This window comes from Odontesthes bonariensis, chromosome 3 (genome assembly GCF_027942865.1).
Source record: "Odontesthes bonariensis isolate fOdoBon6 chromosome 3, fOdoBon6.hap1, whole genome shotgun sequence".
NCBI classification, from domain to species: Eukaryota; Metazoa; Chordata; class Actinopteri; order Atheriniformes; family Atherinopsidae; genus Odontesthes; species Odontesthes bonariensis.
In genome coordinates, this window is record NC_134508.1 from 32,962,801 (window position 1) to 32,978,794 (window position 15,994).

Below are 15,994 nucleotides of genomic sequence, written 5' to 3' on the forward strand. Positions count from 1 at the left end.
GGCTGCAGTCGTCCGGTGACAGTGTCTGGAGGAAGTAAACACCTGGATGAGAGAGAATTTTCTGCAATTAAATGAAGACAAAACAAATCATTCTGTTTGGTAGCAAAGAGAAGAGGGTCAGCGTTGGTAAATATCTTGAGACTCGGGACCTTACAATCACTGACGAAGTTCGTAACCTCGGAGTGTTGATAGACTCAGATCTGACTTTCAGCAGCCACATCAAAGCTGTCACCAAGGCAGCTTTTTACCACCTCAGAAACATCAACAGAATTAAAGATTTCCTCTCCCAAAAAGACCAGGAGAAACTCATCCATGCATTCATCTCCAGTAGACTCGATTACTGTAATGCTCTTTTAACTGGACTTCCCAAAAAGAGCATTAAACGTCTGCAGCTCATCCAGAACGCTGCTGCTAGAGTTTTAACCCGGACTAAGAGATCTGAACACATCACACCAGTTTTAAAATCTTTACACTGGCTTCCAGTCAGTCACAGAATAGATTTTAAAAGCCTGCTGATGGTTTACAAATCCCAGAACGGTTTAGGCCCAAAATACATCTGTGATATGTTCAGAGAATATAAACCCAGCAGAGCTCTTAGATCCAAGGACTCAGGTCAGCTGGTCAAGTCCAGAGTCCAAACTAAACATGGAGAAGCAGCATTTAGCTGTTATGCTGCAAATAAGTGGAACAAACTGCCAGTGGAGATTAAGCTCTCACCAAATGTAGACATTTTTAAATCCAGGTTAAAGACATTTCTTTTCTCATGTGTCTATGCATGAAATCTGCACGATATCTTTTAATTTAAATTCATGTAAATTAAATTAAAGATCGGAGGCCGTAAGAAGTGGGACTTTTTACTGAACCACAACCTTTTTTTGTCAGTTTCTGAAAATGGTAAAGTGAGAAGTGGCTTCTTGAATATAATCACCTGAATGCAGAGACTGAATTGTGTGAAAGATAAACATGAAGGAGTAAAACCATAAATTGGAAGATGCAGTTGCACCACTTACACTATTGATCAGGTGTCTATGCATGTAGGCACAAGTTCTCCTCTTAGTCACTGAATGAAATTCCCAAATTCAAAAGGCAGAAGCGCTTTTTATCTGTGACCAACGGACTCCATTTAGCCTCAGTTCATGTTGTCTTGGCAGATCTTTATTTTGTGAATACAGCTATAAAACGAACAATTAAGAAACGTTTTAAACCCTTTTAGAAGGTACGATAGAAAGCTGTGGTGGGAAATAATAAAAATACATATAAAGACGTGAACCAGAAAAGAACCCGCTTTGAAATTCAATTGCATAGTGGCAACCATTTTTCTTTAAATGACGTTAATTCTACCTGCTTTTCAAACTCTCAGTGTTAGCACAGACACACTGTTCAAAGATGGTTTATTGAGTCTTGATTGAAGCTTGGATGGTGAGTTCTCACTCGGGCAAACACATTATATGACAAAGTAAATTGAATTAATCCTCCAGGGAGCATGTTATGTTAAAACTTTATTCAATCACATATTGGGTCTGCATTTACTGATTATTCATTTAACAGTATTTTCTTTTCTTTTTTTCTGTACTTTGGGTCTCAGACACCAACAACTTAAAATGCAGTACACAGCCATTTAAACAAGAGCTGACAGGATTAAATATAGCGCTATTAGGGAATGCATCCCTCTTTACCAAGCTACACATTAGAAGACAAAAAAGGCATTATCAGCACAGCCACAGAGGGGTTTGTGGATCTCTCCTTTGGATCCAAAATTAATCAAGTATCCTCTGTATCTCATAGACGAGACACAGCACAAAGAAGGCTGGGTCCTGTGGCTGAACGGGTTCAGCAACACAGCGGTGGAGTTCATATCAGTGAAACAAAAAGACAGAACGGGAGTAGCTGTAGGCGATCGGAGACGGGCTGAGGCTTGTCTGGAAGATCAATCAAAGTACCTTTCTGAGTTTCACAATCACATTATGCAAAAAAAAGGCAGATTTATGCAAACGGAAAGGCAGTTTGTTGTTTTTCATCTGTGTTTGTTTTAATCTTTTGCATGAAAAATGCCTCCACAGCCACACAGTTTTGTCTGTTCCTCACACCCCCGTACAGAAAAGTATCCATGCGGCAGCTGCCAGTCATTTCACCACTGGAAGTTAAAGTGTCGGCACGTGTTCCATGTAGCTTTTCAAATCAGGCTTTGGTGTTTGAGGACATGGTGATACGATGTTACATTCTAACGTTGCAAGTTTCCTCCTCCTCCTCCTCCTCCTCCTCCCACTCTGCTGAAGCCTCATACTGGGTGAACAAACTGGTACACCAGTCTCTGAGACACATCAGGCTTGCGGATGATGCCTTTCTTGTAGTACTGACGAATGGAGCGGCTCAGCTTGTCATAGTTCATAGCAGGTCGATTCTTTCTGAGTCCCCACAGTCTCGCCACATGAGCCGAGTCTTCGATTTTAAAAATACCTGGTAGGAATCACAACAATGTTTTAACAACAGCACATGACAAAAAGTATGTTACGTGTGTTGTATGTTCAAATAAAGAGAAATATGGAGATCATTCCATCATTTACTCTCATTGATTTCTAAATAGGAACGAAAATTTTATGAAAACTGAACAAAAGAAAAACATAGGTGCATGGAATTTATTTTTGTATTTTAGAACATACTTTTGCAGCACATGAAGAGCTGAAGAATAATCTTTTTTGTCAGTTTATCAGCTGATTATTAGAGCTGTTTCAGCAACAGCAATCAGCTGATCAACACCTGAAGCTAAACTGAGAGATTTAGAGATGAATTGATGGGAATTTACATGTGATTCGTGAAAGTGATAAAAGGCAACGGGTGTGTTTTGATAAAGAACTTGTAAAGATCACATGTAATCATAAGAATTAACCTCTTATGCTAGTTTGACTGTAACTTAAAGAAACAAGCAACACATTGTTAAATCTAAGCAATCACTTTGGTCACATATCTACTGTCTGATATGAGTCTTGAGTCTTTCTGAGATGTGGGATTATTTCAAGTTTAAAAAATTGAGATGGTGGAGGAATCCCGCACTGCACTTTCAGTTTGGAGAACTGCTTTTACTTTCTTCCAGTTAGTTTTGTTTTCACTTGATGTGCACATACAATGCAGTCTCACTCCAGAATGTGGAATAGCTATGCAGGTCCACAGCAAAAAAATTTATTGTAAGTTTTTGCAATAAAGGAACCAAACTGCCACAAAAGCAATGCATGCCTTCGTCTGAACATGACTGCATTTGGAATTTTGCGAAAATGTTGTCACATATCTCTCAAAAATTGTAAAACTACACATTACAGATTTTCAAGGTTCCAAAAATGTCACAGTATATTTCTGTGTTTCCCTTTGCAAATTGTAACATTCTTACATCTTTCATTCTTACGTCTACATGACATTATCAAATGTGATAATGCCACGATTATCGATTGGTGAAAGTTTTTATGTCATGGTCTACGTGTTCAGTTCTGGTTGTGGTTCTATGTTATCTTGTTCTGATTTCCATAATTGTGTGTTCTGTGGCTTTGTATGTTTGATTTCCGTGCCCAAATTTCGTTTTTGGCTTCGCTGTCTGCTTCCCAAACACCTGGATTCAGTTGCTAATTACCATATCTGCTCTTTGTTACTCTTTACCTCGCTCAATGTATTTATAGTCCAAGGTTTTCATTTGTCCTTTCTCAGATCCGAGTCTTCATCTCCATAGTTTGTCTTAGTTTCATGTCTTGGTTGTTTTTTGTTTCCCGAAATGTTTTACTATGAACTTTGGATTTGTGTTTCTGGTCTTCCTGCCATAGCATCCTCTATGTCTTAGTTTATTTATTTCTTCAACTTGCCTGCCTGGTTGAGTCTGCCTTTAGGTCCTCACTACAACTACTACAACTTTGTGAAATGTAAGGAGGTCGGAAGATGTGGACAATAGTCGTAAACTGTGGACTGTCACGCAGGAGGACCGAGTCCAGGTCCAAATCAATAACTTTTTATCTCTTTGCTTTGCTGTCACTCGTAGTTGGTAAGGGTTAAGCATAAATGGTTAGGTAAACATTTTGATAAAAATATAGTAAGGATAGGACATCTTAAAAACACATGATTGATATGAATATAAGAATAAACTATTGATTAGAGGTTAGCTTCACATTCCCTAAACAGGGCAAGTACGTAACCATCTCACAATGTTTTGCTCCTCTATTGTGATGCTACTACATTTTTGACATGTGGACATACTAGTTACACGTTTTCTTGAGAGACTGAGCTGTTGGCTTTGTTTAGGCACAAAAATATGGGGAGGAAAAGTTGATGGTTTAAATTAAAACTGACCCTTTAACTAATCCAGGTCCATCAAAGACCTGCACATTGTCACACAAACATGCACCACTTGTTTGTCACTTCTTTCATTTAAATCTGTAATAATAATAATAATAATAATATAAGTTTTATATAGCGCTTTTCCAAATGCTCAAAGACGCTGTACATTCTAAAAAGATAGCAATGAAATCCCCTGACCAAAAAGGAATTGCTCTGTTAGACGCCTGCTGATATCGTACCTTTGTCTTTATTAAGCCAGCGGATGCATCGTCCATAGTTGTGAGGTTTGAGGAGGAGCTCTCTGAGGAACTGCCACAGGTGAATAGGTTGACCTGAACACGAAGAATCCGCCTCGGACCACAGCTCCTCGCTGCCTTTACAAAAAAACACGAAACACATGCTTTTTGAAGGAAGTGTGTCGTAATTTATTTATATCAAGCAACCATGGGGACCAAAGGTCTGTAGAGTTTATCGATTTTTTTGTTAAAAGTAAAATAAATGGTTTATGGAAAAAGACCATTAAAAACACTGTGGATTGGACCTATTTTGCCTAACTGTGTGAGCGGCTTTTATTAAAGTCGGTTGATGTTTTTAAATTGCAAACGTGAGGGAATCCATCTTACCTGTAGTTTTGGTGTCTCCAACTGAGCACCTCTCTTTCATCCAAGCAGCTGGAGATTAAAGCATGACAGACAATCAATTACAGGAAATTGCTTTTTCTTTAAACAAATAAATGGTCCCTTTTAATTGAACCAAACCTATATAAACAAAGTTGTCAGCTGCCAAACATTGGATAATAAAGTCATCATAGGAGGTGGAGTTGGTCATGATGAGCTTTTTAAATAAATATTGCTCACTCACCTGATTTCCATATGTCCAGGTGTGCGTACAGCGTGTCTCCGCACTGTGGGGAGCGCTGGCGAAACTCTTCTTCACTCATAGCACACATATCCTTCCCTGTTAGGTCCTGGAATGCCTTTCCTGCATGGGGTAACCTGTACAGGTGTTCAGTCCACAGCAGCCACTTCTGGACATTCCCTGTGTTCCACTCTATAGGATCTGTTGGTAGATATGAAATATGAGAAAACTTTCCAGCTTCAGCTACACAAACTACTGTGTTTGAGGCCTTTTTTTTCATTGAGATTGAAGTCATATTTAGTGACGTTAAGTCCTTTTTTTCAGCTTTATACAGTCTGTATATTGTTATACATCATAAAGCCTCTGAAACCACAAGGCAATCATACTTTTATACTGCTGGAGTTCTAATCAGGAGAACAGATGACTGGGGATCGCACAGGTTTACAACAGCTAGAGCCTGTACAATACATAAAAAAGACACTTCCTCTGTTTGCTTTATGAGCCAGAAATGCCTCGCCCTTTAGTCTGTGTACACTTCTGCTGGCAGGAGTGAAACATCACTGTACAATCCAGGAGAACTCATTCAAAAGGTCAGGATTAAACAGATCCTGGAGCGGGTAAACACAGCTTTGCGTCAAAGAATATAATTTAGGAGATCTGTCATCTTGCCTGGGCTATTCACACAAAATTGTGTTGATTTTAGGAATAAGATCCAGTAGCATAAGAGTCTCTGAATCAATATTTCTTTATCTGCAAACAGTGAGTAACACTTTTTTTTCCCCTTCGTCAGTTATATTCATAAATACAGAAAGACACCTCCTGAAAATGACAAACTGCGGTAGCAGGTGTGTCACCAAGCAGCCTACCTGGAGTGATGTTGAGCAGTTTGCAGGCTGTTTCAATGTCCTTAAGTACTTCTCCCACAACCATGCTCTGCACCTGTTCCAGAGATCGCTCCTCCTCTTGCCCTTCCAGCCCAGGAGAAAGTCCCTGCTCCTGGCTATCAATGACGGGGCACTGCTCCGGTTCCTCCTGGATCTCCATGCGATTCATGGGTACAGCCAGTGTAGGGGACGCCTCTGCAACTTTCACCAGCCACGTGGCATCTTCAGTGAGGAGCATGTCGAAGCAGGAGAGATAAAGTCCTGGCACGCTACGCTCCAGAGCTTCCATGCTTAGTTTAGAGTCCCCCATGTCCCAGGGTTCTCCTGAGCCTCTGCTTCGCTCCAGAAGGGCAAGGGAGTCCTCTGTCATCCCAATCCGGGACCCGTACACTGCACCCTCTGATAAACTGTTCACTGGGTTTGACATAACTAATACCTGAGGATAAAGGGAAGGAAAATTATATTCATAATATGTGGCAAGAACATGAACTGAGAGCCATGCAAGCATGTAAAAGCATTGAAAAATGTCCTTCAAAAAGCTTTAATTGATTCTGAATAAGATGTCATTAGCAAGATCTGCATGTCACATAAGCTCTTGGTAACATGTGAATCTAAATTTTAAATCTGCAACTGACAAGAGTTCATTATTACCTTGACTTCAAGTTCCTTTTTTGCAATTCTCTAGCTGATAACCAGCAACTGTTTTGTAAGAAACTCCATCAGGGTTAAGCATGCATTATATGAAGCACTGAGGTGAGCCTGTGCCGGTTGACTCTTTATAAGGACCCCAAAGTCTAATGGAGACACTGGAGAAATTATCCTCAAGAGCGTTAAAACACACACAGCGTTGACAGGCATGGGGCAAAATGGATTTGACTGAGTCTCTTATTTGTGGGTCAGTGGCCCAGAATGGTCCGTTTCTTGGGGGTGGGTGACTTGTATTGAGACCTGAGGCCACTCTGCCGCCTGCCTCGGCTTTCAAGGTGCCGTCTCTGCAGCCCTCTGTCTCCACTGTCAGCTGGAGATTTTAATCAAATGGAAGTTAGATAATACAGAGGAACATGTACAAAATCTACCCCAAACCACATGTTTGAAAACAACTATAACGTCCGCTTTATGAAGCCTTGACTTATGAGTGAGACGGCCTCTTTTTTAAAGGAGATTGCCATCAAAAAAGAGCATTTATGGATGTAAGCAGCAAGTGTAATCTTGCATATGGCACCAATAATGTGTACTTGGCCCAGCTGGCATATGGGAAGACACACTGATGCCACACACCTTGTTATCAGTTGTGAAGGAAGTGTGCTTTCACACAACACATGTTCAGGGAGATTCATGGCTTGATTTGTCAGAAGGACAAACAATTAAAATCTCATAAAATTAACAAAATGATAGATCACACCTATCAGGCCAAACTGAAAGGTTCATTTGGAAATAAAATGAACACTTGTTTGTTTTGTATTTTTACAGACAAAAAAGACTCTACAGATGTAAAACTAATCTAAATGTTTGACTCATGTCGGACTGATTGTGGTCCTATAACAAAAAAAAACTTTATTTTAATTATGTTTGGGCACTGTGAAATATATCAATAAAGCTAGCACTTACCTTGTACTTTCCTATTACCTCTACTGCACTTTCTCTTTCTGTACTTCCATCTATGCCTGCACTCTATCTCTACACTGTCACCCCTGTCACCCCTGACAGAGTCTGACTAGTGGTTTTCCTTCTATGCAGCTTATTGTTAGCTTTGATGTTAGCTGTAATGTTATATCCACATTTGTAAGTCGCTTTGGATAAAAGCATCTGCTAAATGTATAAACATAAACATTAAATGTAAAAATGATTATCATATTGTTTGAGATTAATATTTTGACTTTGGCTCCAGAGGACTAGTGCAATGGGTGAAAAGTGCTGAGAAACTACATTTTCCCTGCCACCAAACTTCTCCGGTGTTAAATTAAGTTATCGTCCATGCATCCCAAAAACATTCTCCATCTTGTCTTTTTCCTCAACCCCCCACTGTAAAACCTCAACCCACTCTTCCTTTTATCTCCAAACTTCTCGTAAACTATAACCCATCCTCCCTTTCACTCCACCAGGAGTCAGATTAAAAGCCATTGGTATCCCAGCCTGCTGCTGTGTGTCAACTCTGCTCTGTAACAGCTTGCGCTAAACCCATTAGCAAAGCAAATTTAGCCATATTACCTTCTTCCAAAAGGAAGAGGGGACACAAGAAAAAAGACACAAACTCACACCCCCAGGGAGAGAGGGATTAAGACCCTGACTGATCTCTAAATGAGTTTGGTCAAGATACTTATATTCATTTCAGGAGCATTAGCGCTTGCTCCATTTACTGACACCACTATGCTGGCGTCTACCCTGGGAAGCTCATTTTTTCTCAACATTCTTTCTTTTAACATGCAATAGGTGATTATTTTTCATCTTATTTCCCTATACTACAAAAACATGAAATAAATTGACCAAAAAGTGACTTTAGTGTTATATTATCAATGGAATAAAACAGCAAAAACTGTCTTAAAGAGCTTGTGATTCCTAAAAAAATAGAAAAAAAATAAAATACAAGACAGATTCTTCACATCTGAATCTTGTCCTAAAAAGTAGTAAAAGTTGCAGAATAGTACAATCAGTCTATCTTATAATTAACCTTATATCTAATTCTTCATTGTTGCTGAACAGTTATCCGACAAAATGTCAGCTTAGTGTTTGAATTATAGTTAATGAGTAGTGATAAAACCAACTAAAAAGTCTGTTTTTGGAAACTTGGATGCTGCAATCTGAGGTGGAAAAAGAAAAGGACATGGATGCGATTTGAAACCATCTATCTAATGGTGACCAAAATGTTGGCAGAGTGCTCTGCTGGTGTTGTTTGAGTCTGGAGTTCAGGGAGCGTGAACAGCCAGGCGTGACTGTTTGCTGTGTGAGCCTAAAAAGAAGATCTCTTTTTTCCTCATTATTGTTTCTCATGGGAAACTTGGACCAACTAAGGAAGTTTTATTGTTCAGAGAACAAGGATAAAGGAATCTTGGTTTCATCTTCTTCTTCTTGCTTAACACGACTTTTAGTTGAAAGGAAAGTCTGCTGGATGGAGGAAGTGATCTGGATCTGTGGATTGCTGCCTTTGGCTATTTTTTTATGGCAACTGTGATAAGTGCAGGTGCTCTGTTCACATTATAAATTAAACTCATGTGTAACTCATTAGGTATTTGTTTGTTTTGAAAAAAGCAGATAGAGGCCAATTTTTTTTTTTGCATGCAGCCTTTCTTTATTACAGGCCACAAATCTCCATTTCTTATCTGTTTGACTCCATTTACTATGACATTTTATTGTACACTTTCTTCCCAATCCAATGCGGGTTGCATTAACTGCCAATGGGCACACAGTGATTCCTTCCTGCTGTTAGGAGCACCGAATCCGGCCAATATCCTTGGAAACCAAACCATTTAAAATGCTTTGCTGTTGGTCTTATTTCATTTTAAAAGAGGAATGTTTTTATACTTAATGACTCAGACATACCGTCACACATGACAACCGGATTTCATAACTCAATGTGAAAGAGCTACAATGGTGCACGGCACCTGATGTTGCAGTTTCACAAAAAGGTCTAAATAATTGTAGAATAGTTGTGTTTTTCTTTCTCTTTGCAGATGAAGATAGATTATTCTAATAATAATTCTAGTACAATAACACGTATTTCATATAAGATGATGTGTTTTCATCATATCATCCACAGACTTTTCTATTTCCCTCCCACTTGTGAGTCCATTGTTCTTTGCAACAAGCCCTCCAATCAAAAAAAACTAAATAAACCTTTTTTGATATCTATAAAAACAACTCAAAGGGAGATCCTTTAAAGCAATACTATGTAACATTTCTACCTTAGAATAACAGCTTGAAAAAAATTGTGCGGCTAGAATGAGTTTTAATATTACGATTGGCCTGTCTCCTATGCCCTTCGGGGGTCTGAGTTGGAAAAACTGCGCTATGTAACTTTGCTGGAGCGGCCTGGGAGCTGAGCGGAAGTACTTCGACTTGCTTTCTGGCACACCTACCGCAAAAACAAATAGACCCCTCTCACGCTCCCAGGTACATTTGATTACTCTTACCTTCTCGGTCGGCATAGCTTGCACCTTCTGACTCCTGGCCGGTTCGTCAACAAACGTGAAACATGAAAGCGAAAGGGTGTTGTATTTACGACAGTGTAACTGTACATTACCTCCAAGCCTGTAGGGGGCGCTCCATAATGGGCTTTTTGAGAAGTTACATTGTATTGCTTTAAACTGCCCCCCGCCATTGCCTGTTTTTGGGAGGAGTCTTGGTTTCTACTGCACTCTCACCCTGGAATGGTTAGGGTTAAAAGTTAAAAGTCCATGTGGACAAGTGGTACGATGCTATATGAATTTAATTGAACTTGTGATATATGGCCTGAAGCTTCTACACTTTGATTTGAAGTGTTTATTGTCAGGAGATCAGAAAGGCTATAACGAAAGGTTTTAAGAGTTACCGAAAGAAATCAGTATAATTTCCATTATAAGGTGACATTTAACACAAAGATGTACTGTAATCACCAGCAATGATATGATGATATGAATAAAGGAGGGAAAATAACTTTCACTAATGCTCTGGTCTTTTGTGCTGATGCACTGCAGTTTGTCTTAAGTTTGACCTGCTTGAATGCAAAACTGAGAGAGCAAAAGAAACATGTGATTTACAGCTTGGGTTCTGGAAGTATAAATGTTTAACCCTAAATCTGTGGGCATATTCCTGCTGCACCAGAAGCAAAGTCTCCAATGATCAGTTCACTTGAGCTGATTTAGGGAGCATCACAGATGAAGTCAGATGTGAAAGAATTGTCAAACAAGTTCCAGTTGATCAAGATAAGAATAAAGGAAGAAAAAAAAATCACCCCTCAGAGGTAGGATTACAGTCCTCAGCAAAATGACATCAACACCAAAGACAAACATGGATTACTACGACGGTGCATAAAAAGCATACATCAACAGTGTATGTGCATGTGTAACTACTCTAACTGTCGAACAGGGAGTTCTGCACTGGAGGTTTAAACATCCTCATAAGCAAACAAAAATGTGACATTTCATCATGTTTTCAACATTGTTTAACTTCATTTTAGGTTTGTTAGGTTTTGTTATTCTGTAATTACGGCATCCTACTTGAACATTAGCATCAACAACTGCTCTACTTGTTGCTTCCAATTCCTAACTCTTCCTTTGCATTGCAGCAATGGATGGAAACATACACTGATTTAGATTTGTAGGAAGGAAATTCTCTTAAAATTTTGAGTGAAAACTTGACAAGAGTAAATCCCAGTATCACTGCAGAGCATATATCAGATATGTTTGTTCACTGCGCAAAATGTAGGTGAAAAACTTGCCAACCAAACCAAAGCAATTATGAGTGACAATGATTGAGTCAGATTAAGCTCAACATCAAGACTTTTGTTGTGTGTACAACAGTATGAAGGTCAACTCACGACACCCTGTGTGAAAATGTGCAGGATTGCCCCCATGTGTGAATGACAGATATCAGATATGGATATGGGTATCATGTATCATTAAAAAAATCTTTTAAAAGTTTTTCACACTCCATATATGTTAAACTATTGATTATAAATGCTTTGGCCCTGAGGCCTTCCTCAAAATGAGGACCGAAACATTGAAAATCTAATTTTTTTAATGTTTCTGGTGATCAGCGCCTCTTTATTACATAAATATTGTCATATTGTCATAAATATTCATCAAGCATTTGTACCCAATCGTTTCTCTTGAAAATCCATCAAAACATTTAGTTTCCTGTGATGACAGATCCTGGAATGAACGCTTGCCTCTACAGACATATCATGCGTGCCTTAAGAGGTGCACCTTCCCCTTAACAGCTGTGAGGTGATGGATCAAGAAAACTGCTGTCAGATTCAAAAGATAAATGTGTTTTGTACTATTTTATGGTAGTAGTTCACCTTTTGTGTCTTTTTTTTTTTAGGGGGGGGGGGGGGGGCATCCAATGAGACACTTCCACAGAAATACAAAAGGAGATGAGCATTTAACTTTGTCCAAACTCCCCCTGATGCCTGCATGTTATTCCCTTATGGCAGGACTCATCATCCTGAGACAAAGAAGGAGAAAAGGAGAAGATCTCTCTTTGTGTTGCTGACTGACTCGTAACTCGTATAACTAATACAGGCCTTGTTCACACCACTATGAATATTTTTCCCTGGGTTCGGAAAAAAATTAACTCCAGATTAGAACGCAAAACTTCCCACGATGCTAAAATAGTGATATCAGACCAATAGGTGGCGACAATTTCTACATTAACGACACGTTGAACTACAAGAGAGGAATATTCTGAGCGTGCCGAGTGAGCTGATTCTCCTTCAGTGAAAGCATCAGAGCCAAAACAGTAGTTTGTACAAATCTGATAGAAGGATGGGATTCCTTTGTTTTGACAGTTTTGACAAAATTACAGTACAGTATAGAGAATATAAAGCTTCGTCACACCATGCCGCATGCTGGGACATTAGCGCCATTTTGTGAGAAATGCTCTCTTATGCCTCGGTTTAAAACCATTGCTGCCTGATTAGATTTAGTTTTGTTTGGCTAAAAACAGTCAATTCTAGTGGATAAGAGAGGAGATGGAGTAACATAAAAGGAGAATGAAGATGGACTTTTCCAGGAATAAAACACATTTTGGAGGACAGTTACAGTCATAGTTGTACAGTTTCTGAGTCAGATCAGAGTTGTTATGTAGACTTAGGATGTAATAAACAATAAAGAGAGGATGATAAGAAACCTGCTCTGGCAGATATAACAGAGCAAGCAGTTCAGTTCTATCCCATCTTTTCTCACTGGCAGCGATGACAGATTTAATATTCAGCTCTAAAAAAATTTTTTTTAAATGTATCTAATCTTCCATTATAACTTGGAGAGCAGTAATGATGTAAGCAGTAACACAAAGTAACAATTATGTCAACACATGTCAGGAGGTGTTTTTTTTTTTTTAGTCAGACTACATCTTTATGATAATTAGTTTGTGGGAAAGTTTGTGTGAAGCTGCACATCCATGAGAGCAAGAAACGGGTCCTGCGTCCAAACAAAAGCACATTTTAGTTTCTTTTCTCTCTTTCTTGATTTGCAGATGTGAAAGAATTCCCTGAATGAATTATCTGCTAACGTAACTAATGTCCCTTTGTTGTACCTGCCCGTAAATGTTGGTCTTTATCAGTTTAATGAGAACCAAACTTCAAATTCTAAATCCCATTACGTTATTTTTATTATTTCACTGACTGCCAAAGCTTTGTGGTCTGTGTCTAAGTTGATCATTATTAAATATTACTGAAGCTCTGCAGCCGTTGCTACTCTTATGCCTGGTAAGACATGTTTTCTTTTCTTTATCAACCTCAATAAAATACATGTTGGATAAAATAGATTCAAATATTTAAGTTGTTTTAAGGCATTTCTTTTTCTTACCGCAAGATGCTCAGGTGGCCAGAAGACAAGACTTGATTGGATGGTAGAAAACGCTGCTTCCGATTGATGCTCACCTCAGATGGTGGTACCTGAGGACCCCCTAATGTCTGCTGCTGAGCCCCCAGGCTGAAGCCTGAGAACGTCCCAGGCTTTTTAGCAAATTTACACCTAACCTGAAAGGCACAGTCTAAAGCACAACTGCAAACTTAACCTCAAGTGAAAGCACCTGCTGGGGGTGTGTACAAAGTGCGACAGAGCGAGGACAAGTGACTGAGCGACTGTGTGCAAAGGAATTCCAGCACCATTGGCTGCAATTGATATTTATAGGGCAGCCTTGTTTACTCATGCTTACAACAGTGTGTGTGGGTGTGTGTATGTACGGAAGTCTCTTTCCAGATTACTTCAGACCTCAAACACTACTCATGACCTTTGGTGAAACAATTCAAAGTGATTCAGGATTAAATAGTCACGAAAAAAATTACTTTTCCATGTGTGATATGTGAATGGCTCTTCGAAGTGATGATAAGGAAGCACATTCAGTTCAATACAAAATTTGAGTCATTTATCTTTGCTAAAAGCACTTCCATTTTAATATTTTATGATATATAAAATGTTATATTATGCTTAAAAAAATCATTTGAGCTACCATTAAAGGTGTGAAAGAGCTGTTCAGGATCACATGGATTTAACTCTTCGTATTTATATACTGTATATTAAGTATACGTAGCCGTGACATCACCCATTGGTTTGTGAACTGCTGTTTTCAAGTTTTGAGGTCAGTATTTGGCCATTGCCATCTTTGAGCCACTGGTAACCATATTTGGATAAGAAGGTGGTGCTGAAGAATAATACTTGAAAACTACCTAAAAACTCAATTTCTGAGAATTAACATCTATTCAATTCTGGATTTTTTTTTCAAAATGACCACTGATCAGAAGGAGGCAAATGAGAGGATAATAAACTGTGGGAAGATGTCAGTAACTGAGAGAGAAATTGATGCTTATTGAATATGAGTCAGTTGGAGCCAGAGATATTTTGCGAGTGAGCAGCTGGCACTGGATTTTAAGCCACATTCTTGTTGACTTCATGTTCTGAGGTCCAGAAACTATGTCTGTTTTTCACAAACTGTCAAATAGTTAATAGGATATTGTCAGAGTGAAAAAGCAAACACAAGCCTCAAGGCTTCAAGGGTTTTTCTCCAAACCTTAGTTTTTTCCCCTTTCAAAAATATCACCAAATAAATGTATCTCACATTTGCAACAAATGAGATAGAAAAGTATAATTGATAAAAGAACAAATTTCTGGTGCACACTCAGACTCCATGGATGGTGAGATCCAGGCTAGCGCAGATCCAGCCTGGAGCAGACCCTGACAGAGTTATCTTGAGGCGAGCCTCTTAGGCCCTGTACATATGAACATGATTATTTATATTTTTTTGATTTTTCTATACATTTGCGCTTATCGTCCACATGGACTAGTAAAACCAAACGTTTTCGAAAACATCTTTCCGGGGTAGATATCCACTGACGTTTATATGTGGTCTGGATAAGGAGGATTTTTGGCTTATGTGCCGTTATATCCTTGGTCTGAGTCAGAATCAGAAAAATAACCTCCTTTGACATGGCAGCGGGAGATGTTAGCAAGATATTACCAGTGCTAACCTTGTTTACAGCACTGTTTTACTCTCCAAATCTGTTGAAGAATAGAAATGTCAGAATGCACTCTAGAGTTCACTGCTACATAATCCAACACAGAACCAGCCGCCAGGGTCCTCAGTTTTTGATGAGATGGGATAGGACCTCTAGTTGTTGGGAAGATCTTTGTGAATAAAGCAGTCGTAGTGAGCTGCTTTGCTTGCTCATCGAGGGGAATATAAATATGATGAGATCACTGGCTGGTGCTGTCAGAAAAATTGCACAATGAGCTAATTTAGCAGATAAAAGGAGATTATGCATGACCACAAATGCCTTTGGATGGGATTTAAAAGTGGATTAGACAATAGTAATACAAATAATACCATTTATACCCTGTGTATCTGAAGTTTGCTGAAACTGCAGAACTTGCGATGTTCTGGTTGTGTTTTGTATTTCTATATGGATAGAATTGTTTCGTAAATGGAAAAAAAAGTTCTCAGTCCTTTTGGGGTAGGTCAAGGTGGGATGGCAGTGAGTGCATGTGAGACAAGCAAGAGGGAAAGCAGCACTTTTTGAGAGGAGGAATGCAAGGGGTGAAAAATAAGTATATTAAAAAGGGGGAGCTTGAAAAGACCAAACTCATTGCTGAACTATAGTCTTAGTTGATTCGATCCAAAATTATGCAAATTTTATTACCTTCCTTTGAAGTTAAAGGGGAACTCCGGGGCATTTGAAGCGCAATCCCATTGCTAGAGGTTGTCAAATACTGACAGTAGGACACAGACTGGTGCAAATCGGCGCT

The 15,994-nt window shown here is 39.1% G+C and overlaps 1 protein-coding gene across 1 annotated transcript; it reads right to left on the bottom strand.

Moving 5' to 3' along the window:
• Positions 1-1,170: 1,170 nt before the first annotated feature.
• Positions 1,171-13,849, bottom strand: spdef (SAM pointed domain containing ets transcription factor). The gene is made up of 6 exons (XM_075462239.1): positions 13,559-13,849; positions 6,039-6,492; positions 5,176-5,373; positions 4,938-4,985; positions 4,554-4,688; positions 1,171-2,457 (listed from the first exon to the last, which is right to left on the bottom strand). The coding sequence occupies exons 2-6, from the start codon at positions 6,481-6,483 to the stop codon at positions 2,279-2,281; spliced, it is 1,005 nt and encodes a 334-aa protein (XP_075318354.1). The 5' UTR covers positions 6,484-6,492; positions 13,559-13,849; the 3' UTR covers positions 1,171-2,278.
• Between the last annotated feature and the right edge of the window lie 2,145 nt (positions 13,850-15,994).